The sequence below is a fragment of the Pleurodeles waltl genome, chromosome 9 (genome assembly GCF_031143425.1).
Source record: "Pleurodeles waltl isolate 20211129_DDA chromosome 9, aPleWal1.hap1.20221129, whole genome shotgun sequence".
Lineage (NCBI taxonomy): Eukaryota > Metazoa > Chordata > Amphibia > Caudata > Salamandridae > Pleurodeles > Pleurodeles waltl.
In genome coordinates, this window is record NC_090448.1 from 428,971,974 (window position 1) to 428,996,645 (window position 24,672).

General features: G+C 44.9%; 1 protein-coding gene across 4 annotated transcripts in view; it reads left to right on the forward strand.

The window, feature by feature from the left end:
- Positions 1 to 24,672, forward strand: part of SIPA1L3 (signal induced proliferation associated 1 like 3) — a 635,337-nt gene that overhangs the window by 417,767 nt on the left and 192,898 nt on the right. For all 4 annotated transcript variants that reach the window (XM_069207242.1, XM_069207245.1, XM_069207243.1 and 1 more), the window contains exon 11: positions 19,756 to 19,980. In XM_069207242.1, the coding sequence (XP_069063343.1) occupies positions 19,756 to 19,980 (225 nt within the window). The remainder of the gene's footprint in view (positions 1 to 19,755; positions 19,981 to 24,672) is intronic.

The window sequence follows — 24,672 nt, forward strand, 5'->3', positions numbered from 1 at the left end:
TCTGTTTTTGCTGTTTGGGCATCTAGGTATTAAACAGACAGTTTTAGCTCCAGTCCACAATACATACACGTTTTTGCACCAAGTCAGAAAAGGAGAAACATTTAGTTAAACAATTGAAACGTCTTAATGACCTATGTTCAAACATAACTGGTTAGCTGTCCGAAATAGATCAAACATATATTACCTGGGTTTTAATCTCGTCGTCCACACCGTGGAGAATCTCGTCTTGTTCCTCTCCTTAATGTTACAAACATGGCTACTTTAAAGCAAATTATTATTTTGTTATTTTTTACCTGGTGACAATTTGTAGCCCCGGATGAATGATAATGTAAATAAATATATATATTTTTTTTTTAAATAGACCGATTTATAGAAATCAAACGTAATTCCTTGTACAATTTTCTAAAGAGATTTGAGGCCTTTGAACTTTAAATACTGCACACGTAAAACAAAGTTATCAGAAGGGAACAGATCTATTTTTCTTGCGCTCCCAAAACATGGCAAAAAGATTGCTTTTTTCCCCCTCAAGCCCTGAGTAGATTTTCACGTGAAGCTTGGTGTACACTGCCTAAACCACACCTGCCTCCTTGTTTCCAGAAACATGTTTGGACACTGTTCACCTCTGCAGGCAGCTTTAAATATGTGAGTCAGCTCTGCAACCCGTTCATGTAGTTAGTGTTGTACGCTACAGCGCAGGGTTAGTACATGGTCCTAAGGTACGGCTCATCGACTCTTTCTTCACGATGTTGGATGTGGCATCCAGCTTGAGAGTACTTTAGATTCCTGAGGTCGTGGAGCTTTCATGTTCTTATGCTGCCTTTGTTGGGTTCTGCTACTTTTTCAGGGAAGGGGATTTGCCTTTCCCGTGTTGACTGAGAACGCAAGCTTATGCTCATGGCAAAATCTGGGAGCAAGTCTCGGTTTCGGAGGTAGGTTAAAATTCTGCATCAAATAAAGAGTAAGGCACATCTGTCTGACAGCTCGCAGCTAACACATTACCTCAAAGTAATTTTGATTCCGTGATTGGATGAAGTACCTTGCTTGGAACCGGTCTTCTAAGTTTATCTGCAATATTTTCATTTTTGTGAAGCAAAGCGAGAGCTCAGTGATTGATAATTAAATTTAGTGTCATATGCCCGAGCTGCATCATCGTTTCATGTCATCCAGTATTTGGGCCTAAAGGAATATATGAACGGTCTTTGACAACTGGTCACCATCTGCTGCCTCATTATAGCTAAATAAATTGTCCTAATGAAGAAGTGATTCATATTGGAATTCTTTTTTGTCATTTGTCTGAGTGTCCTGATTAGGTTCCTTCTTCTGCTTATCTAGATTGGTAAATAGCTGTCAGCTACCTTATTTCATTTAAGCACATGTCCCACATTGTATTGACTATAGAAAGTGGCCATTGTCTTTATCTTGAGATCGTTTCACATGCTATTTGTGGCCTTGAATATTTTTGCTATGTTCTTTGTGGTCTTGTGACTTAATAGACTTAAGAAACCTATCCCAGGGACATCATTTCACTGTCATTTTTGCTATCACTTGTATATCCGAGGATGCTTTGGAGGCCTGCACAATGTTTCTGCACCATTTTTTCTCACAGCATTGCCATTTATATACTATTGTTTCTCTGTACTTATGTTTTCTGGTTGTGACTCCTAAGTTTAGATTTTTTTTATTTAAACTATCTTGTTGCTCTAAGGTTCTTGCAAAGTACACTGTTAATAATTGGATGGTAGTCTCTAGCTTGTGTCTGTAATTTCTGTATATGTCAACCCTTTTGCATTTTCATGGTGGTTATAGGCGAATGTCCTCCTTCATAGTTTTTGTGGGATTGTTGAGTTTGTGTATGGGTTGTTTGAACAGGACAGGCTGTGTAGAATGACTGAATGGGAGTTGGATGGGTGCAACTAATGATGGCCGTGTGAGGGTGCCAAGTAAGAGATGATTGTGAAGGCTCACTATATTTTTATGGATGTGTACTGTTTTCTCTGGATTGTTTTTAATTTGTGATATTGTGACATATGTTGTTTGATGTGGGGTCAGTGTGGCTCCTGATAACTGCTTCAATTTGTATTAATTTGTTGCTTAAATCCAGAATCTCATCCTTTACGTGTGCAAGGCAGTCCGTCATGCCTTCTTTTTTTTCATCATTTTTTGTGACTGAATCTGAAAAACAGTGAAATAACAACTTTTAGTTTCTGCATCTGCTTGGTTGTAGAAGTTACAGGCTGGCATCACAGTTGTACACTGTAACTCCTTTTGACAATAAATTAAAAATAATATACTGTCCTGACGCTAAGCTTAGTGAGGCAAAGAGTCACTTTTAATATAAATGATAGAGCTATATGCAATAAACAGATTAACCCAACCGCATCCTTTCCTCCAACTGCCCTTTCATCATATCCCTTAAATTTGTGAAGTTGAATAGAGCCCTACTAATATTTTTCTCGGTGAGATCCAAGTGACCTTCTCTACACTATACCATACATGTCTCACTCATTACCTGGCTTTTAAAGCTATATCTAGTAACATTTTACCCCTTTGTCTAAGTTGTACTCCTGCAGAGAGCAAACCCATATCCTTTTCATCCAATAGGTCTTCAGGTAACAACTGTGTCTTGAAATGTATTTATTTCAGAATGTTTTTTAATGCATTCCTTCGGTTCACATATGCGCATGTTGTCAATCTCAAGACATCGCTCTATAGAGACACCTTGATGCACAGTGAGCATGACAGGTTAAGGTTAAAGACTGAGAATAATCAGAGCATTTTTCAAAGGATATGCAAGAACCTTATTTGGGTTTCAAGGTTAGATTCTGTTTGAAAAGGTTATAATTTTTTTATCTCACCGTAGTGATGATCTGAAACCTTCATCTTAACCATTACTCAGTGTGCCACTGTAGCAACAGACACTCATTTTACTAGTATGTACTACCCCCTCATCCCACCCTTTCTCTGCAGACATTACAGCCACAGATATCAACAGAGTCCAACACCTTTAAGGTCCTCCTCCGATCTGATAATGTACACACCTTTCCTTTCTTAGCCTCCAAAGCATTGATGAGATTACTGTAGGTACTCTCCTATGGTAGTGTCTTACATTTAGTCAGACTCAATATGCCTTATGTTTTAAAGTTCACTGCCCAAAATAAATGCTTCTGACAAGTCACTATCTGATGTGGTATATTTGGCACCACCGGTACTTGCCTTTTCAGGCCACATCCAACGGCCTCTTTCAGACCACACTCATGATAACATCACAATGAATCTCAACTCGGAGGATTGTATAGAACTCCTATTCCCACCACACACGCAAACAAGGCAGGACAATGTGGCAAGGAGAATGTCCTAGATAACCCACTATCTGCATCATTTGAAACGGTGTTCTTGGCATCAGCATCACTTCCTCCTTTTCTCTAATACCACATCACATTTGGAGAGAGTCTTCTTGCCTGCCACTTCACGTACTCCATATATATGGTAAGATAACCATTTGAAACATTTGTGTGCCCTCTTGGGGACCCAGCTCTCTGAGATATTAGCTTTCATTGTCTTGGTCTATCCAGTGCTACTCTTTGATTCACCCCAAAGAACATCTAAAGAGCCTGCACCCTAGATGGCGTCATCCATAGTTTATTCCTTCGTAAACGATTGGCCCATCTGCAGATCACTGTTGATGTAGTCAGTGAGCAGGAGAGTTCTGTAGTGAAATACGAAAAACTGATTTGCAGTGAGCCCCTTGTTTGTTAAAGGATGTTTTGTACAAAGGTTCGAAGAAACATGTTGGAGGCACTTTCTCAAGCAAGTTGATTTATCCTATAATAGAATTTGGTGTGATTTTCCGGTGTGTTCTATAGGATTGAAAGTGGTTTCTGCCTTTTGAGTTACTCAGTAGAGAGTATCTAAAGAGCGTAAGGCAGGCCTCAAGAAAAAAATCAGTTTTTCTTAGATGAGCCTGACATATGCAGTTATTTTATGGAAGTTAAAAAAAAAAAATGAACAGTAAATACTATGTTTGGGAGATGCACTGCTCTCCTTACTAAGTCATGGTTGGTGGGTTTGACCAAATTTCTCTTCTGAAAAAGCAAACAATCTAAAAGGTCTTGGGAGTCCTTCCCTTTATTGATCGCATTAATATTTTTGTTGCATTGATTTGAAATTTTTGTCAGTACTGTCATCGTGGATTAAATCACCTTCAGTGATAGGAAGACATGGCCTTTATTAGTTTTTACCATGTAATACGTTGAAAGAACATATCTCCAAAGTTAATATAAATTCCATCGTGTCCTGTCCGAAATCAGTTGTCCCTTAAACGATGAAGAAAAACATTGTTATTGTGGCATTTTAATTCCTATGTAATCCACCCAGTGTACTGGGGTACAGTGCTTAATTTGTGAAGAAAGGAGTGCTGGTGCCCTAAGCTCTGTTCATGAGCTGACGGCCAGTGCCATTAAATGTCGGTTTGCTGCTGAATATCAAGGTTGGTAGGCTTCTACCCTCTACCAGACACTCCCTGCCCCCTTTTCTTGCACTGGTAATTTCCTTCTTTCTGTTTTTGACTGTTTTGCTGTCTATTTCTTCCTCCATCCTTCCGATATGTGTGCTTTTCCCTCTCTTGCTCTTAGTAAATATCTGATACATGAAAAATAAATGTTGGTCCCCAAAAAGTGCATGTCCCCTCCACTGGCTCAAATTAAGCACTACTGAGAAAGTGTTTCTGAAATCGTCCTCTGTGGTTTCATTTCAAAACTCCCACAGTACACTCATTTTGGAACATAGGCCCTCATTACAACCCTGGCGGTCGGTGTTAAAGCGGCGGTAATACCGCCAACAGGCCGGTGGAAAAAAATGGAATTACGACCATAGCGGAAACCGCCAACATAGACAGCCACTTTAATACTCCGACTACCACGGCGGTAGAAACAAACAGCGCGGCGGTAACCACCAACAGACAGGCGGAAGACAATGTACCGCCCACCCTATCACAACACGGCAATCCGCCACCTTTTCCGGGGCGGAACCAAAGCGAATAAAAACACGGCGGAAACAGTACACAGAAGGGGAAATCACTCCCCTCTCCACACCCCAAGAGGAACCAGGACGCCATGGAGCCAGAACTGCAGATCCTGCTGGCGATGGTCTTCCTGCTCCTCTATCAGGAGCTCCAATGATGGCGGCGACGACCACAGTGAGTACTGCACCTACAACACAGGGGAGGAGGGGAGTGAAAAGAGAGTGACACACACACACAACACGCAACACCCCCACCTTCACCCACAACACCATACACACAAATACATGCTGCAACATTACATATACACCCCCCAGCCCTCCTTGATTGACGCAAGGACAAAAGGAATTTTATTGAATGATTGTAATCAATAAAAATCCAGTAGTCAAAACTCAAAATACAGTCTATACAATTATGTACACCAACTACACAAGTCCGGATAGTGCACCAATCATTGTCCGTGGCGGAGAGAACACTGCTGGTGCATCAGACCGAAAATATACCTGCACCTCAGGGGGAGGGGGGCATCTCAGCCTGATGAACGCACAACACCACTGCTCCACGAGGGGGCTCCATGCCCATTGATGTATCCTGGGGAGTGCAAAGCCACCGTCTCAAGTCTCTCCAGTGGGTGGTTTGCCCACTGCTTTATCCTGGGGAGTGCAAAGCCACAGTCTCTCAAGTGGATAACAGTCTCCACTTGTTCTGGAGGGGGCCTGGTGCCCAGAGTGCTTCATCCTGCCAAGGACTGAGGTAGTGGATGTCATTCTCCACTGGTTCTGGAGGGGGCCTGGTGCCCAGAGTGCTTCATCCTGCCAAGGACTGAGGTAGTGGTTGTCATTCTCCACTGGTTCTGGAGGGGGCTTTGTGCCCAGAGTGCTTCATCCTGCCAAGGACTGAGGTAGTGGATGTATTTCTCCACTGGTTCTGGAGGGGGCCTGGTGCCCAGAGTGCTTCATCCTGCCAAGGACTGAGGTAGTGAATGTCATTCTCCACTGGTTCTGGAGGTGGCTTTGTGCCCAGAGTGCTTCATCCTGCCAAGGACTGAGGTAGTGGAAATATCTCTCCACTGGTTCTGGAGGGGGCTTTGTGCCCAGAGTGCTTCATCCTGCCAAGGACTGAGGTAGTGGATGTATCTCTCCACTGGTTCTGGAGGGGGCCTGGTGCCCAGAGTGCTTCATCCTGCCAAGGACTGAGGTAGTGGATGTATCTCTCCACTGGTTCTGGAGGGGGCCTGGTGCCCAGAGTGCTTCATCCTGCCAAGGACTGAGGTAGTGGATGTATCTCTCCACTGGTTTTAGAGGGGGCTTTGTGCCCAGCATGCTTCATCCTGCCAAAGACTGTGGTAGTGGATGCCTTTCTCCACTGAAAGTGATGCTTCATGGAAGCTGCCCAGGCTCCTGGAACTCACCACCAGCCTCGGACGACTGACCACTGGGGATGTCAGCCATGTCCGGGGTGGTGTCACTGGCTCAGGTTGTCACGGGGCGGCTGGCGGTGCTTGCGGCAGTGTCAGTCGCGGCAGTGCTGGCGGCGGTGCTGGTGGCGGGCTCTGTGGCAGCGGTGCTGGCGGCGGTCTCTGTGGCGGCGGTGCTGGCGGCGGGCTCTGTGGCGGCGGGCTCTGTGGCGGCGGGCTCTGTTGCGGCGGTGCTGGCGGCGGGCTCTGTGGCGGCGCTGCTGGTGGCGGGCTCTGTGGCGGCGCTGCTGGCGGCGGGCTCTGTGGCGGCGCTGCTGGCGGCGGGCTCTGTGGCGGCGCTGCTGGCGGCGGGCTCTGTGGCGGCGCTGCTGGCGGCGGGCTCTGTGGCGGCGCTGCTGGCGGCGGGCTCTGTGGCGGCGCTGCTGGCGGCGGGCTCTGTGGCGGCGCTGCTGGCGGCGGGCTCTGTGGCGGCGGTGCTGGCGGCGGGGTCTGTGACGGCGGTGCTGGCGGCGGGGTCTGTGACGGCGGTGCTGGTGGTGGGGTCTGTGGCGGTGCAGTTGGCGGTCTTCTCCGCCGTACAGGTTGGCGTCGACGTGGACAGAAGGTGTGACACTGGTCTCTCAGTCGGTGCCACCATGCCCTCTCCTGACCTGCCCTTCAGTTTCTGGCCCTTCCCCACCTTGGATGGTGGCGCAGCTGTCTTGCCACTATCCCCTTTCGTTTTGCTTCTCCCTCCGGGATGTGGGCAACTTTTTTTGCTTGGCAGGTGGCGGAATGTCCTTGCCCTCGCTCTGTGGCACACTGGCAGCCCTGATGGTTGGCGCACTCCAATAGCCTGCAGTTGCTGGCACCACTGTGGCTGGGGATGTGGTGGCTGAGGTGCTGGGTTGGGACCTGGAAAGCCTGGCCCTAGGGGATGGACAGGGGGGGGAGGTGTATGGAAGAGGTCAATATTAGCCAGGAAAAGTTTTTTAGACACACTGGGACGGGTAGATGGAGGGGGTTTGGGAGTGGAGGAAGAGGTAGTGGTTGTAGGAGGTGTCCGTCTGCTGAATTTGGGTGAAGGTGCATGGGCCAGAGGCTGTTGTGAGGTGGATGGCTGTTGGGTGGGTGTGTGCCTGTGTTTGTGTACTCTGGGAGGAGGGCTCACTGACACACTGGGAGAGACACAGGGGATGTGTAAATGGTAGTGGGGGTGGTGAGTGCACATGAGCAGTGTGTGGTGATGGGCGTGCTGATGATGGAGGTAGTGGCTGAAGATGTAGTGTATGCAGGTGTGAGTAGAGACGAGACTGGGAGGGAGGAGGGAGACGTGGAGGAGGGGGACACAGTGGTGGCAGTGGATGTTAGTATGTCTGCATGGATATGATGCTTGTGTGAGTGCCTGTGGGATGTGTGGTGTTTGTTTGCCTGAGCCACTTTTGAGTGTTGAGGTGTGTGCATGCTGGTCTGATGGTGTGCTTGGGATAGACTGAGGTACAGGGGATTGGGTCTGGGTGGAGGAAGTTGGAGGGGGGAGGCTGGACACAGGGACAATGGCTGCCATCATTGCTGAGGCCAGAGCCTGAAATGCTCTCTGTTGGGCTGCCAGGCCAGAATGAATGCCCTCCAGGTTGCATTTGTTTGTTGCAAATGCCTCTCAACACCCTGGATGGCATTCAGAATGGTAGACTGCCCAACAGTGAGGGATCTCAGGAGGGCAATAGTCTCCTCACTGAGGGCAGCAGGGCTGACTGGGGCAGGGCCTGAGGTGCCTGGGGCGAAGGAGATGCCCACCCTCCTGGGTGAACGGGCATGGGACACACGCTGAGGGGCTGCTGGGAGAGCGGTGCTGGTTGGGGGGGTGGCGGCTGTACCTGTTGATGCGGTGGGCACAGAGGGGCCCGCCACCGCAAGGGAGCTCCCATCAGAGGAGTCGCCGCTGTCACTGCTGTCACCTCCTGTCCCCGTCGTGGAGCTCCCCTCGCCCTCCGTCCCACTGGTGGCTTCAGACTTTGTTGTTTCACCCACCAGGGGCAAGTGGGATGCAGCTCCCTCCTGCTCCGGTGCCACTGCTCCTCCGCCTGATGATGCTATTGCACACAAGAACAGGGAGACCACAAAATAGGGGGGGGGGGGAAGGTAGACAGAAGAAAGACATGTTCAGTGCATGCAAAACCACTACCGTTGGCGGACACTACAGACACAGCAGCCCTCTGCACCACGCCATGCACTTATAGTTCGTAGATTATTCACATGCCCATGGGGTACAAGGCCTAAGCCCGATTGCTGTACACATGGAAGTCACAGGAGCCTGACTAGGTGTAGATGGCACTAACCACTAGTGGTGTTGGGGTTCCACTGAACCTGCCTCACAAGGGACCTTGCCTACCAAGCTCGCCCTGGCCTAAGAGAACCCACTGCCCACCTCCCCCACCCAGACACCTCGTAATGCGTGCAGAGTCAGATGAATTTGACTATACTCACCCCCTTGTGGCTGCCGTGATGCCCTCAAGCGCCCATCCAACTCCGGATACACCACCGCCAGGATCTTGAACGTCAGGAGGGTCATGGTGCGACGGGCACCCCTCCCACGTTGGGAGGCTATCCCTAGCTTGGCCTCCACCGTCTTCTTGCTCCAACGGCGAAGGTCCTCCTATCTTTTCCGGCAGTGGGTGCTCCATCTGTGGTGGACCCCCAGGGTCCGGACGTCCTTGGCGATGGCACGCCAAATATCCTTCTTCTGGTGGGCGCTGACCTAGAGGAATAGTACAGGGGGAAAAGAAAATCTTTACCCGTCTGGACCGTCATACTCATTGGCCCACGTTCCCACCCTTGCCCTGACGCACATACACTCACCGTCCGCACATGCAGGCCTCAGTCCCCCCCACACCCCCATGTATCTTCCATCCACACCGCTCAAAACAGGTATTGCCCAGACAGCATGCTCACAGTGTACTCACCTGTTTGTCTGGAGGACCGTACAGTTGTGTGTACTGGGGGAGGACTCCATCCACTAGTTTTGCCAACTCCTCCGAAATGAAGGCAGGGGCCCTCTCCCCAGACACATGAGCCATCGTCGCTTACAGACTGAGGTCACAGCAGCACTTGCAGTGTAGGTCCTCTCCTGTTGAAGGTCAGGTATCAAGTGAATGAATAGACAGAAAATGGCGGTCACGTCCTTGGCGGTGCGTACCGTCACCGCCGGCGTACATCGTCATTGGCTCCTCGGACCCATAGGGTCCAATGTTAACCAATGCAGGATTGCGCCGCGGTCATCGACCTCCTACCGTGACGGTGTAGAACGCCAGCACAGTTACCTCATATCCCCTTGTCCCACCTTAAAGGTCAGGCAGCCGCCATTTCAGGGGGCCACATGGCATTAATACTAACTGCGTCACACCTATCTAGGCCTTGCATACACACAGTAACAGCCACATTGCGGATTAAAACATTTGTGCAAATGACATTTTGTGATACCTCAGTGTTGGCTGACTCTCTGCTCGCTGTTCTCGTCCATAGGGCACGTCCGCTGGGCCAGGTGATGAGATGGTGGCATCCTCCGGTGTACAGACCGCAGGTGGACCTGTCGACAATGGAAGAGAGACACGTAATAGTCACCTACAGACTTTATCGTGCAACAATCCATGAACTGTGTGCCCAGTTGGAGCCAGACCTGATGTCAGCTATCCGCCATCCCACAGGGATACCCCCTCTAGTGCAGGTCCTGTCAGTACTCCATTTCCTGGCAAGTGGGTCTTTTCAAACAACAGTGGCCATTGCATCAGGGATGTCCCAGGCAATGTTCTCTAACGTGCTGTCCAGAGTGTTGTCTGCCCTGCTGAAACACATGCACAGCTACATTGTTTTCCCTCAAGTGGAGGATTTGCCCACAGTGAAAGGTGACTTCTATGCCCTGGTACATATCCCCAACATCATAGGTGCCATTGATGGGACACATGTGGCCTTGGTACCCCTACCCCCGCAGGAGTGAACAGGTGTACAGAAACCGGAAGAGCTACCATTCGATGAATGTGCAGATGGTGTGTTTGACCGACCAGTACATCTCTCATGTGAATGCCAAATTTCCCGGTTCAGTGCATGACGCTTACATTCTGAGGAATAGCAGCATCCCTTATGTGATGGGGCAGCTCCAGAGGCACTGTGTGTGGCTAATAGGTGAGGACAAGGACCCTATATAGTGTGAATAGGTGTCTGGGTATGGGGTTGTCCCTTAGGGTTAGTGTGTGTCTAACAGTTGTCCCTCGAAATTTGCAGGTGAATCTGGGTACCCCAACCTGTCATGGCTACTGACCCCAGTGAGAAATCCCAGGACAAGGGCAGAGGAACGCTACAATGAGGCACATGGACGAACTAGGAGGGTGATCGAATGGACCTTCGGCCTCCTGAAGGCCAGGTTCCGGTGCCTCCATATGACAGGTGGTTCTCTCTACTACTCACCAAAGAAGGTGTGCCAGATCATCATGGCCTGCTGTATGCTGCACAACCTAGCTTTGCGACGCCAGGTGCCTTTTCTGCAGGAGGATGGTCCAGCTGGAGGTCTTGTGGCAGCTGTGGAACCTGTGGACAGTGAAGAAGAGGAGGCAGAAGAAGAGGATATCGACAACAGGAACAACATTATCCAGCAATACTTCCAGTGAGACACAGGTAACAAGATGTCACTGCCTCACACATCTCATACTATTGTTGGAGCTAGCATAAGTCTGTCATTTTCACTCAGTGTATGGACCCTGACTTGTCACTTTGCCTTTCCATTTAACAGATGTGGGTCCCACTTTGTGGCCTCTGCTATATTTCCTCCAGCCCTACAGCTGTGTTTCATCGGTATGTGGACAATTAAATTGACATTGCTATATTCCATAGTTATTGCAATTACACATTTGTGAAAGCACAGACTGACTCCAGATTGTTTTGTGATTGGTGTGTGTTTATTTCTGTGCAAATAAGTGGAGGGGGTTGTAAAATGGACAGGGGTGATGGTGGAGGAATGTCCATGGCAGAGTCCAGTCTGTCTCACAGGTGGATTGTCCAAAGGGGCATAGGAAGTGGAGCAAGGGCAGTTGTAGGATGGACAGGGTGACAAAGTGGAACTGAAGGGTGACATTCAGGGGGGTCTCATTTCCTGGCGGGGGTCTTGGCAATGTTCTCTGTCTTGTTCCTGGATCTCAGGGACCCTTTGCGGGGTGGCTCTCCATCTGCAGGGGGTGGGGTGCTGGTGTCGTGGTCCTGTGGCGCGGTGCCTTCTGTCCACTAGCGCCGGCGGAGGTGGAGGGCTGTTCATCATCCAGGCTAGTGTCAGGGGCCCCTTGTTGTGCCACAGTGTCCCTCCTGGTGTTGACAAGGTCCTGCAGCACCCCTGCAATGGTGACAAGGGTGGTGTTAATGGACTTCAGTTCCTCCCTGATCCCCAGATAGTGTTCCTCCTGTAGCCATTGTCTCCTGGGAATGATGGTACGCTCAATGATGTTGGAGAGAGCCTCGAGGAGAGTGGATTCCCTGGGCCTGTCCTCCCCCTGTCACACAGCAGTCCTCCCAGTTCCCCTGTTTTCCTGTCCCCTGAACCGTGTGCCCACTGCCACTGCCCCCAGGTCCCTGATTTTCTTGGGGTGGTGGGTTTGCCTTGGTTCCTTATAGTGGTGGACACACTGCTGCTCGACTTGTCCTGGGGACAGAGGGATGGGCCCGCTGGGTGGGTACTGTGGTGGTGTTTCCTGAGGGGGGAGGCTCTGTGGTGGCTTGTGCCAGTGTCAGGGGAACCGACTGTCCCGAGGTCCCAGATGGGCTGGGCTGGTCATCTAGATCCAGTTGTGCACAGCTGCTGTCATCACTGTGGGCCTCTTCTGTTGGGGGACTGGCTATGTCTAGAACCTCCTGTCCGGTGACGTTGGGTAGGGGTCCTGCAGGGGTGTAAAGGCATGATTATTGCATCTGTGTGTGCCATTGTGTGCAATGGGTGAGTGACCCTGTACTCCAGTGCTTGCATTCTTGTCTAGGTCCTTGTGTGATGTTTGGTTTGGGGTCTGTGTGGGTATCTGTAGTGGACATGCTTTGGTGATGGGTGTCCATGCTTTGGTGTTGCATGCAGGGCTTGGTGTTGGGATGGGTGGGTTGTGGTAGTGGGGCATATGTGAGGTGTTGGAGTGATGGGGGTGAGGGTCAGGGTGGGGGAATGTGATGGCATGCAGGTAGGGTGGCGGATATAATAGTAAAGATATGACTTACCAGAGTCCATTCCTCCTGCTACTCCTGCGAGGCCCTCAGGATGCAGTATTGCCAAGACTTGCTCCTCCCATGTTGTTAGTTGTGGGGGAGGAGGTGGGGGTCCACCGCCAGTCCTCTGTACTGCAATCTGGTGTCTGGAGACCACGGAACGAACCTTCCCCCGTAGGTTGTTCCACCTCTTCCTGATGTCATCCCTAGTTCTTGGATGCTGTCCCACTGTGTTGACCCTGTAGATGATTCTGCGCCATAGCTCCATCTTCCTAGCAATGGACGTGTTCTGCACCTGTGATACGAATAGCTATGGCTCTACCTGGACAATTTCCTCCACCATGACCCTGAGCTCCTCCTCAGAGAACCTGGGGTGTCGTTGAGGTGCTGTGATGTAGTGTGGGTGATGTGTGAGGTCGTGTTGGTTGTGATGTGTGAGGGGTTGTGTTGTGTGTTGTTTGAGGTGCGTGGATGTTGTGTGAGTGATGATGTTGTGTGTCTGTGGATGCCAGTGTTGTTTCTGGTGGTGTCTCTCTCTGGCCTTTCGAAATTTTGGGAGTAAGGGTTTGTGGGTGATGTGGGTGTGTGCTTTATATTGGATTGGGTGTGTGGGAGTGTTGTGTGTATGTGTATCAGGTGTTTGTATTTCGAATTGTCCAATGTGGTTGTGTTTTGTAAATGTGTGTGCATGTTGAGCGCGGCAGTGTGTACCGCCAATGGAATACCGCGGTTGAAAGACCGCCACGTGGATTTGTGGGTCATGATAGTGTGGGCGTATTCCTGTTGGCGTGACGGTGTCGGTTTTGTTATCGGCAGTTTATCACTGACCTTTGGTGTGGCAGACTTGTGTGGGTGTCTGGATTATGGCGGATTCCGAGCTGTGGGTCGTAATAGCTGTAGCGGAATTCTGCCGCTGCGGCGGTGTGTTGGCGGTCTTCTGCACGGCGGTAAGCGGGATTTACCGCCAATGTTGTAATGAGGGCCATAATGTCTATCAGTCAAAAGATATTGCCTTGAGAATTATTCTTATTATTGTGGCCAGAGTGAGATAACTACAATAAAGTACTTTATGATTGGTTGCATTCAGCTCACTGATCCTCAATGCTCAGGCAGTCCTAGCCCCACAGACAAGCATGTTTTTAGTTCATTTATTGATATAGTCCCCCATTGTAAATTGGCTGATGGCCATGTTTGCCCTAACTGCCTAGTCAAATGACTCCAGAATTATGGTGAACAGAAAGGGAAGCACCATATAGTTGTGGTATATGCCCTCTTAGGTGTCATTATGAGAAATAAGTAGCCTTTGGCTACTTATACAAGGATGTATTGATCACCAACATATTAACGTGCTCACTCCAAGTGATAGGAGGAAAGCAAAAAAGCAAGAAATTGAGAAATGATGAGTACAGGTTATTGGTGTCTAGCTAGAGGTAAGCGAGCTTTGAAACCAGCAGTCTTCAGTCTCTCTCAGTGCAGTTTATTCTAGTTAAGACAGTGGGAAAATGTCCTGCCTTGGGTGTGAAATAGTTGACTGTAATGGGCCTGATTCGTAAAATTTAATTTACAGGTGTATTTCTACTTAGTTGTAGATCAACGCCTACACCTATGTGTGACTCTCCCCTTTTTTGCTAATCACTATTTCTGAGTGAATATGTACACCCAGGTGTAGATTTACATATTTCTGCCCCCTCAAATGAGGGCATGGAGCCTCCTATGAAGGAATGTACGAGTGTAAAGTTAGTACTGTAACTTTTCACTTGTTGGAACTCTCCATATGGGAAAGTGTAGGGACATTTGATAAAGATCATATAAAATATAAATTTAAACATTGTTTACTGTAATTAATAATGACCCTGAAGCTCACAAATTATAGTTACAGCTCATTAAATTCCTCAGATTAAATGTGAATTTATTATTAAAATAATAAAAATATAGTCCTGTATTTTATCGATGCTATTTAAAAAAAAAAAAAAAACACTCTAACATTGTCATTTAATTTGTAGGTAACTTGGATACATGGCAGGTATTTACTTAATTTAAATACTTTTTATATCTCCAAAAATAAGTTAACCAGTTTAGTTTATTTTTGTTAACCTGGATTTATTACATTAACAAATTAAATTAGTCTAAAAAGACTAATCTTGTATCTCTCAAATGTATGTATAATTTGGATTTTGAAGAAATTGAACTCAGCATTTTCCATTTAGTTTACCTCTCATACCAATGGTGTTAAGATAATTCCCTGCATCTATTGTGTGCCATGGGAGTGTGTTGTACTACAAGCGGTTGGCCATGTGTAGTGCTTGACTTACTCCAGGACTGGGCTGGACTACAACTGTGTCTAATTTAACACCATTAGTGCTGTAATAACTTTAGAAATATATGGTGTGAATTGCAGTGAATTACTACAGAGTGAGTGTGTGTTTTATATTAGCATGTGCCTCCCAAATGTTTTTTAACTTTCCCCTAACTCCACCCATTTTTTCCACCACTCCCCCTGATACCCTCCCTCATTTGCTACAGTATACATATGGGTGGAGATTTCTGCTACCTTGGCATACATACCCAAACAGGTGGGCATCACCACTATTAGGTTTGTGAATTTCAGTTTGTAGTAAGTAAACAGTAATACTGGAGTACTACTTTACTTCAAAATGTGGTACATGAACTGGGCCAAATGTGTCCAGTAAGATTTAGCCCTATGCTATAGCTTCGAAGAACCTCAAGTTCATCCTTTCAGATTGGTCACTAGCGTCAGCCTGCTGAAGGTTCATTTTTGTGGGTCATTTCCCTGTTTTGAAATGATCTATTTGACCTGTTGTCTCACACATGTAGGAGGAGGCCTGACTTTTTTGTATAAATGAATTAAATTGAGATATGTAGTTTCAACAAGCTTGCCAAATGTTACTCTTGCAAAAAAGCTATAAAGCTATTTCATCTTACTGTACATCATACTACTTGTATTCTTGAAGCACCTCTTCCTGCATGTTTTTATAATTAGATGGACTACAATATGCCTTTAGCCTCCTACTCATCCTTTCTCGCCAGAGCAGCAGTTGAGCCTTAGAAATTAACGTATTTTTGTCTTTCGTGCTCATTAAATGCAGTAGTTTAGGTGAAGTTTTGTTTGTTACTAACTTTAATTTTAAATGGTAGACCTGTTTGGTCTGTTATAAAGCTTCACAAGGTCTGTTTGCCCTACAAAAAAAGAGTATTTGGGTGCCTCTTTACTTTAAAAACAGAGCCATTGGACACTTGCCCATAATTGTCAGAGTCCTTAAAACATTTCTCTCCATATCTTCCATTGCTTCCCGAGATTAAAAAAAACATAATGTGCACCCATGCTGCCTGAGCTCAAGAAAACTTTGGGACAACCCTTTTCTGAAACATGGGTCCCTTAGGTTTGCCAGGAATGCACCTTAGTTGACTCCTTGCACTCTCCTATATTGCAGCATTGGCACTCACTATATGGCAAAAATCTAATTGCCCTGAGAGACATCATGTCCCTCTTTAGAACTTTGATTTGTTAATGCAAGCAAGATGGCATGCCTAGGCTGCATGTTGTAATACTTGAACACTATACTGCTCAGTGCATTGCTAGTGTTAGATTTCTGCAACTACTGAGGAGTCTGATTGTCCCCACCACTTTGTAAATAGAATCTAAACTTTTTTTGTATTTCTTGTTATTGTTTTAAAGTTAGCAACAGGAGCAAAATGCTGCACAACATATATATTACAAGGGGAAGTAGGAGGCATTTATGGGTACTCTGTTCCAACATCTCAGGGTAGACAACAATACAGCTAGAATTATGTAAATCTTTTAGGCACATTCGTATATTCAGGCAGTAGATGCATTCAATAGGGCAACCAAGACGAGATCCCATCAGTTCATAAGAAATAATCAGTTCTCCCCCTTCACAAAGGGGATTCTGGGTCCAAAGGGGAAGGGCGAAGGACACACAGTTTGAAAAACGTAGCAGTGAATAGTCCATAGAGTGGTCAGCCCATTGCTTGATCTAGACAGGGACAAGAATAACCTATTGGAGTTTGGTAAGAAATATGCAGAACATACAATAGTTGATAAAACATGGTTTTAAAAATGGTAAAACATAGGTTTCAGGGAAGCAACAAGATAGTCCCTTCATGTCGGTCAGGTATCGTTTTTGGCTTTAGTGTTAAGAATATAGCCGTCCCTGTTTCCCAAGCCCTTTCTATGTCGTCCCTGTGACTGTAGTATGTGTACTGTATTGGTTTCAGCTCTGGCCTACAGAAGGAGTGTGCGTAACCATTGTCTCACGTCTGGTAGTGAATAGAATAAAACTTTATTTAAATCTTTATGTTGTTTTCTTCGCTACTGAAACTTAAAATGATTGCCTTTAAAAAAAAAAAAATATTTTTTTATTCATAGCACTGCATTGACCTTCAGATTATTGCATGCCATTCATGTCTTATTTGACCCTAAAACTACCAGACTGTCCATGAGAAGGCCATTAATGCTTACCATCATTTGCCACCTCTCCTCTTCAAAACATCAACACCTAAAAAGGTGATTGTTGGCATTTCAGTGAACTCAGAGTAGTATCTGGTTCCATTGACAACTGCAAATGTATTAAAAGGATTGCGTACTGGCCCTGAGTTCCCTGTGTCTTAAATAACTAACTTTATAGCAGGCATCTGTCTTCATGTCTAGGCTTATACAACCAGTAGGGGCATTGCATTCTAGTGCAATACGTATAATCCCCTGCTGAAACCATGGTAGGATGGGAGGTCTTCTGCTAAGAGTTACAAAGTCCCAGCTGTGAACTGCACCACCCCTATAATAACCCAGTGTCCATAGGTTTGTGTGTGGAGAACTACTGAGGGTAAGATATACTTAGTTATTCTCTTCAGAATACTGCATTACTGTATCATCATCTTTAGGTGAGTCCTTCCATGAGACTGTGTACATGGCAAGTGCACAATCTCATGGATATCTTCTGCACTCTACAGTTATCAAATTTAGTTTCAGGAAGAACCTCTATGTATCTTACTTACCTGCAGTTAATATTTAATGTTACTTTATATTGTTTTAGGCTTGCATTTTACTATAGTTTACTTCTATGCCCCCAGGGACTGTTCCTTGTGGGCTGTGTTGTGACATGCTTTGTATTGTTGCTTTCGACATATTAAGCATTTTGTGTTTGCCTAGATTTGTTTGGCTTTATTTGTTATTTCTTTAAGTACATTTTATATATCTTGGGGGTTGGGAGGTTTGTTGTTTTAGATTTGGTAATGTTTATATTTTGACTGCAATGCACCTGAAAGCTTGACTTGTCTTTCATTGTGTTGTGCTCTACAAATATTAGAACAAACCTTAATGGAAAGGCTACAGTAGCACCACATCTCTTTAGAAATGAGTTTGTGTCTTATATAAAGACTTGTATTAAAGTGTTCCCTGCAAGAAAACCAGTAACTGAGTCAAGGGTGCTCTCAAAAGGAATTGGGTGCTGGTTCAATTGGGAGACCCTCTTTGTTAGAAAGGGGTGTCAGCTGTAATCGATTTGTCTGTCTCTTAACAAAGTGTTAGCCTCATGTGTGGGTTCAGTTGGGGAAGCACAGTTTGCTTTAGGTGGTTCATAGAATACAAATTACTTGTGCTAGAAGGCTCTTTTGTTAGAGAAATGAAGAGCTCCCAGAACTAAACAAAGGGTGCTGTTCTTATTTGGTGAGACTCGTAAAATGATTTTAATTGTATTGGAGTGCTCTGTGTCGAACAAAACCAGGTGACAGTGGTATATTGGCCCTCGGTATTAAAAAGGTGTAGTCATGCACAACTACTTGGAGCTTTGATGTGGCTGTTGTGAATTTGCCAACTTCAGATCACTCCATATTTGGACATGAAAACAAAACCCTCTTGTTTTAAGGTCCAGAATGTTTAAGAACTTGAAGTCTCAAGTTTTTCAGTGTTGTGGGATCACAAAATCAACCTGCAATACAATGACTGAAAGGTCCTTTTTTGTGGTTCCCTAACTTATGGGATGTGACCATATGTTTTTCGTTAATCATGATTATGAAACTATGGTTGTTTTTTTTACTGTAATGAATGGTAAGCTACATGAAAATACCATTTGTGTCAATCTTTAGGGATTGAAGGTGGTACACACCATATGTTGATTTATACGTATATGTGTCTTGACATAGGTTTGAATGGCTGTTAAGGAAGACTTTGTGCATATATGTTTGCAGGTTTTACATCTTCCCCTACTTCTAGTGTTAATTCCATTCCTTACTATAATGGAAATGTTCTTCTGGAGAGAGTTATGTTATAGATTTGGGTCACTTGTAGAAATTAAGGGGAGGTATTCTGTGCAGAGGTTTTCAGTTCCTCCTCCCTGGTGAATATTGTCTGTATGAGCAACAACCAGTAGCACATGTTCTGTAGTTTTACAAAAACACAAGTGCAGTATCTACTATAAAGAGATGTGCTTACTCTGGTGGTTAGGTTTTTAACCGTCTTTCATCAGATTTGTCTTTCATTGATGCAGAATTGTGTGTTAAAATTAATTTCATGGGTTATGTGGGGTTCTCCATCTGGAACGTCCTTCCTGTTTTCTCTTCGCAGTAATGTAGCAAGTCTTTAGCAGAAGGTAGATTAAATGTTCCCATACATGACTTGATTGTCTTTTCTAGTAATAGGAGTATATGTGCCGAAATTCAATCTGAATTTATAGCTGGCATTTCCTAAGGGCAGAAACTTAAATTCAGGCTCAAAACAGGATTACAACCCTGGGAACACACATGAAACATGAAGACATTGTAAATCGAGGTGCTGACACATGATTTCAGGAGTGGTGTGGAAGGTATATGGTATACTTTGTTGGTAGTACTTGAAAAATGGAATAGCTTTTCTCTATTGTCTTCAGTGCATTTCCATTCTTCGCATGACCTCCAACTTATGCCCTAAACTAAACAACTGTACAGCCTAATGAAGTGTAATAACCTTTGTGTATATGCAGTCAAAAGAAAGCTCCTTCCTGCTTCTCTTCTCTGCACCTAGTCCTAGTGAAACAAAACTCAAAATAATAAAAACTCTTTGATGAAGTAGTTCAACATTTTGTTTTCTTTCCTCCAGGGGATGGTCTGAATCTTATGAAACAAACACAGCAGAGACTAAAGAGGCTGAAACCCTGTCTGCAGGATGCAAGCCCTTATTCCAAAACAACGCCAGACAGTGGACTACTATGCACAGTTCGAGTCCGTCACAAAAAGCTCAAGGCCATGCTCAGTCTCTCAATCGCCCTACGAAGCAAGCAACAGTGGTGCCATATCGGGAGTCACAGTCTTTGCATAGCAAAAGGTAAGGCTAACAAACAGAAGGCTATGCATGTTGATTGAGGAGCTTAGTAATTGTGTTGTAACTAGCTATTCTTGAGGTGGGGCAAATAACCATGCCAGATTAAGAGCAGGATCTCAAGCATATGGGGTGTTCCTCAGATTTGTAACATTTCAGTAGAAGTTGAAAACACTATTTACTTGCTGCACGTTTTTATAAAATATAATTCTTGCAGAAGTCTCCTTTTGACTCCGAGGTCTGGCTTCTCCTGTTTGGCATTTTCTCCAGATATACAGTCTTCACGTCCTCATCTTCCGCAGCCATTTTTGAAATTGTAGTAGCTTGAAGCATAGCAATAATAGACATAGTTAATTTCCTCTGGTATTGGCAAGCATTCTTATACAAAAGCACATTACTAATTTTTTTGAAGAAAGTAGACCAGGGCAACAAGTGCATGACATTGTCAATTTAATCAGAGTAAAAAGAGAGCAGTAAAAAACAAATGGTAGATTTGAGTGATTCCCTTTTCTTGTTTATAATTGGTAAGTGATATTCAGGTGAGGAACTTGAGGTACAGTTCTACCATTATGAGGAAGATGGATGTTCATATTTGTAGTAAGCCTTAATAAGAGAGTTGGACTTCTGGGTAAAGGGATGAATGAGTGGAAAAAATGGAGCCAAGCAGGGTCAAATTTCCTCAGAGCTATGTTTAGTGGCACCTACATTGTACTCTTCTTGCATCCCCCAGGAGTCATGGAGGTAAAAATTCAAGTTCAGCGATAGCCAGTTTTTTGGGGGGCGGCATGGTGTGCTGTTGGAGAAAAGAGGTCCTTTCAGAGTCCAAGGGAGAGCTTTTTACCCTCCAGTGAGTGGCACACAATTAGCACAAGATGTAGGGGTGACTATTGAGGTGCATCTGGCATGCTCAACCTTTTAATGTAGGCGATGTAATGAAGCAGGGACAGAGGCAGGAACACCGGAGGAAGCCTGGAGAAAGCAGAGTATCATCTAATGGGGACCATGGATTTGGAGATGCACCTTTGATAGTGGGTCCGTACTAGTGTACCTAGATTTTTTTCCCCAGAGTGAGTCCTCAGATTTGTACAATAAATGTGGTGCAATGGGAGAAAGTTATCTTGTGCCATGGCCGGTACTGGACTCCTCATCATGCAGGAGCTGAGTGACATTACAGCTGTGGTTCGAAGTCTCTCTAGTGGTTTCTGACTTATTTAAATTGTGTCTCATAAGCATAAGAAAGAAATTGGTGTGACTGATGCATTATTCAAGCCTCATCCTTCCATAGGCCAGTGATAGATGACTCACTGGTGCAAAAGGAATTGTCAAAAGGCAGAAGAATTCTTGTGTATGCCATCAGTTCTGTGCATTAACATTATAGTGCCTAGACAGGCAATAATGAATGCCTGGTTATGGCGATGGAGGCCAAATTTGGGGATGATGTTCTAGGTGGAACAGGTTGCACACAAAGTAGAAGATACAATCAGTGCCCTGGAATGCTTCCTACTGACATGAAATCCACTCTTGGATTCCAATGGGTTTTGAGGTTGTGTAGACCATGCCATGGTGTGCCTGAGGCTCAGCTTCATAATGTAGGCATTATCTGAGAAATGCTAGAACTTTATTGTTGTGGTTGGTCTGCATCAGGGCTTAAGTAGCCTATTATAAACTGTTACAGCCTTATTGTACAATCTCCTGTGAAACCAGGATCACTCTGAAACAGTTTCTACTGTAAAATATTTTCATGCTTCCTACTAAAACCAAGTGAGCAGAGCTCATGTGATTGACTATATTCTTGGATTTGTGGCAAAATAAATAGAGGCATCATTGTTTGAAATCTTCCTGTTCCCTGATCTGTCGGGCAACTTTACTATCACTATGGTTTCCTGAGGGTACAGGCACTGAAACTCCTTCTATCAGTCATCTACCCTGCAAGGCATGAAGTGGTGCACAAGAGCAAGACATTTCTGTTCATAAAAGAGGAGCCATGCCTGTCATTCCTGGATATGGAGAAAATAGTCAGTAGTTGACAATTATGATTTATTGATGTCTACATGGACTACCCCCTTTCTGAGAGCTTAAGGTTGAGGCTAGTTCCTCACCTGACTTCACTGCGGTCTTTTTCTTTGTTGAGGAATACTGGATGAATTACAGCCTTAATGATTGATATTGCTTGATTTCCTATATTTTGCCTTTGTCTATTACTATCCTTGTTATTTCTTGTCCTCCTATCCTCTGTTCCACCCTCAAACACAGGAGTTGTTTGTTGTTCTTAAAATTTATTGGAAATGGTAGTACTGCCATTGTGCTTCTGTATTCCCATGTTGGCTGCTTGTCTGTTGATTCTTTTGCTCTTCTAATTGCGGAATTTGTATTTCTTGCTCAAAATAGAAAGGTTTAAAACTAGAGAGGTACGTTGGTCTTGTATAGACAGCAAAGAACATAAAGAGGATAGAAATAATGGAGAGAATGAGTTGAGGGGGAGCGGCACTGATTATAGGGTTCATATGCCAGTCGTAGAAACAGGACTAGTAACACATTTAAATCCTTGAATGTTAAAGACTTTGAGTCATCCATGTAAGAGGAGTTCTGTGCCAAAACAAGTTAACAGGCAGAGGCTGGCCAAATAAGTGTGTAGGAGATAAACTATTTTAGACACATTAACTTTAAATCCATACAGGAAAGGTTTCCATTTTTTCATTGCAGACCAAAATGAGGGTGATAGATATGCTGTTTGATTAAGCAGATTTTCCTGTGTGTGTTTTCTTTACTCTGAGATACCAAAGAGCAATCAGAGATCAACAATATATCAGCCAGATCCAGTAGATGACCCAAGATAACTTCCTTAAAAGTAACACCAGAGCATAAATTATATGATTGTGTAGGAAAAGCTGGAACAGATCAAATCTAGAGGGTGGGGTGGGGTAGGGTGGAGGGGGTTGGTAATTGGCCGGAGCAAGTCAAGTTCTTGAATGCATCAGTGGAAATGAGTAGCTAGTGAAAGAAAACTTTAAGAACTGCAGGAAAAAAGGAAAGAAGGAGGAAGCGTTGGATTCAGGTTGCCAAACTTGGTGGTGGATCCAAAGTCGGTTTAAAAAGGGCTTCTAATCATTTCTAGAGAATAATTTTAAATTGCATGATTTGGGTATCTTTGTGTTGTAGCACTGAAGGTTCAGCTCAATAGAAAGCCCAAGAGAGCTAGTGCAGAATAATACCTATTATATCTATAGAGGAAAGCCAGTGCCTGGCCAGAAGAGTAGAACCAAAGGAATTCTTACTTAAAGGTTTGATTTAATGGTGTGTGAGGGCTTCTAGTCATGAGACAGTGCTGTGTGCCTGGGGGAAAGATTTATCAGCCCCTTTGGTATCTTAATTTATGACATAAAATCCTAGATGTTTGTTCCAAAAAGTCACATCCAAAGCTGAAAAGCCAGTTTTATGGGTATAAATACAGCTTATGTAAGGTCTGATTAGCAATGAAACCGTTTTGTGTTCTGGTGCAGCAAAACAGTTGAGCCAAATACATCTCTCCACCTGTGTAAACACTACATGTGCGCTAAGTAATACTTTGTTTTCAAACAGCAGTGTCATGTAACTTTTGTCATGACAATATTCAAAATAAAATGAAAGGAATCAACAATATTACTTTTCCAAATTACTGTATACACTATTATTCAGTTCCTGTTGTGAAGCAGGCATTGGTAACTTAGCAGCATGCACATTATCACACCAGTGGAGACTATCTTTGTTCTGATCACCTCCTTTTAATCAATTTGATTTTGATGCTGTAAAAGGACTTAATGTAGTGCATTTTAAATCATTCCTTTCTTTTATAAAGTGCATTTAATTTAGATAAACAGCATAGATGTGTGGTAGCTGCATTCACCTTGCGGCACGAGCCTTAGGTGTCTTTCACAGTGGTCTTCTGCATTTCTATGATTTGTAAGTGGAATATAAATATGGGGTTGCCACTCTGCAGAGGGATTGTGAAGGTTCATTTTTTATTTTGTGGTGTCTCCATTGCAAATATTATGACTTGTAATTAGGCAAGATATATTTAATCTGTGGACTATTTCCTTATTTGAACAGGACATACTAAAACCCTGCCTTAAACAACACTCATCTGAATGTAAAATTCCCTAGCTTTCGTAACGGAAAGTTTCAATTCTATTAAGGACACGGAGGCGAGGAATATGCTTTCTATCCTTGCCTTTATTCAAATAGCAGCCATGTCAGAACATCAGTAACAACTGTAACTCCCATGAACATCAGGGAAAAGTTAATCATGCAAGCAGTCAATAACCGTGCTCCATAGTCCAGTATAGGTTCTCGTCAGCATACTCTATTCCTCTTTCTTCGAACAATGAGCAGCTGGCTTTCAGCCTATTTGCCCATATAATTTCCTATGAAGAGAATGAAAACTGTAAGAAAACAAATCCTATGAATTGAGAGGCAAAGGCAAGAGTTAAACAGAGGTAACCAGAAGAACAAGACTAAAGATTTTTGCATGCAAGAACTATGCGCATAAACATTTACTTGCATATGATACAAAGCATCCTTTAATCGGGGTGGCAGTCAATCCACGACCCCGGGTGAGATAATCCTCGCTTCTGTCTCCTTCATAGAATTGAAACTTTCCGTTATGAAAGCTAGGAAATTTTATTTTCTTAGTCGGGACTGAAGGCGAAGGTTATGCTAGTT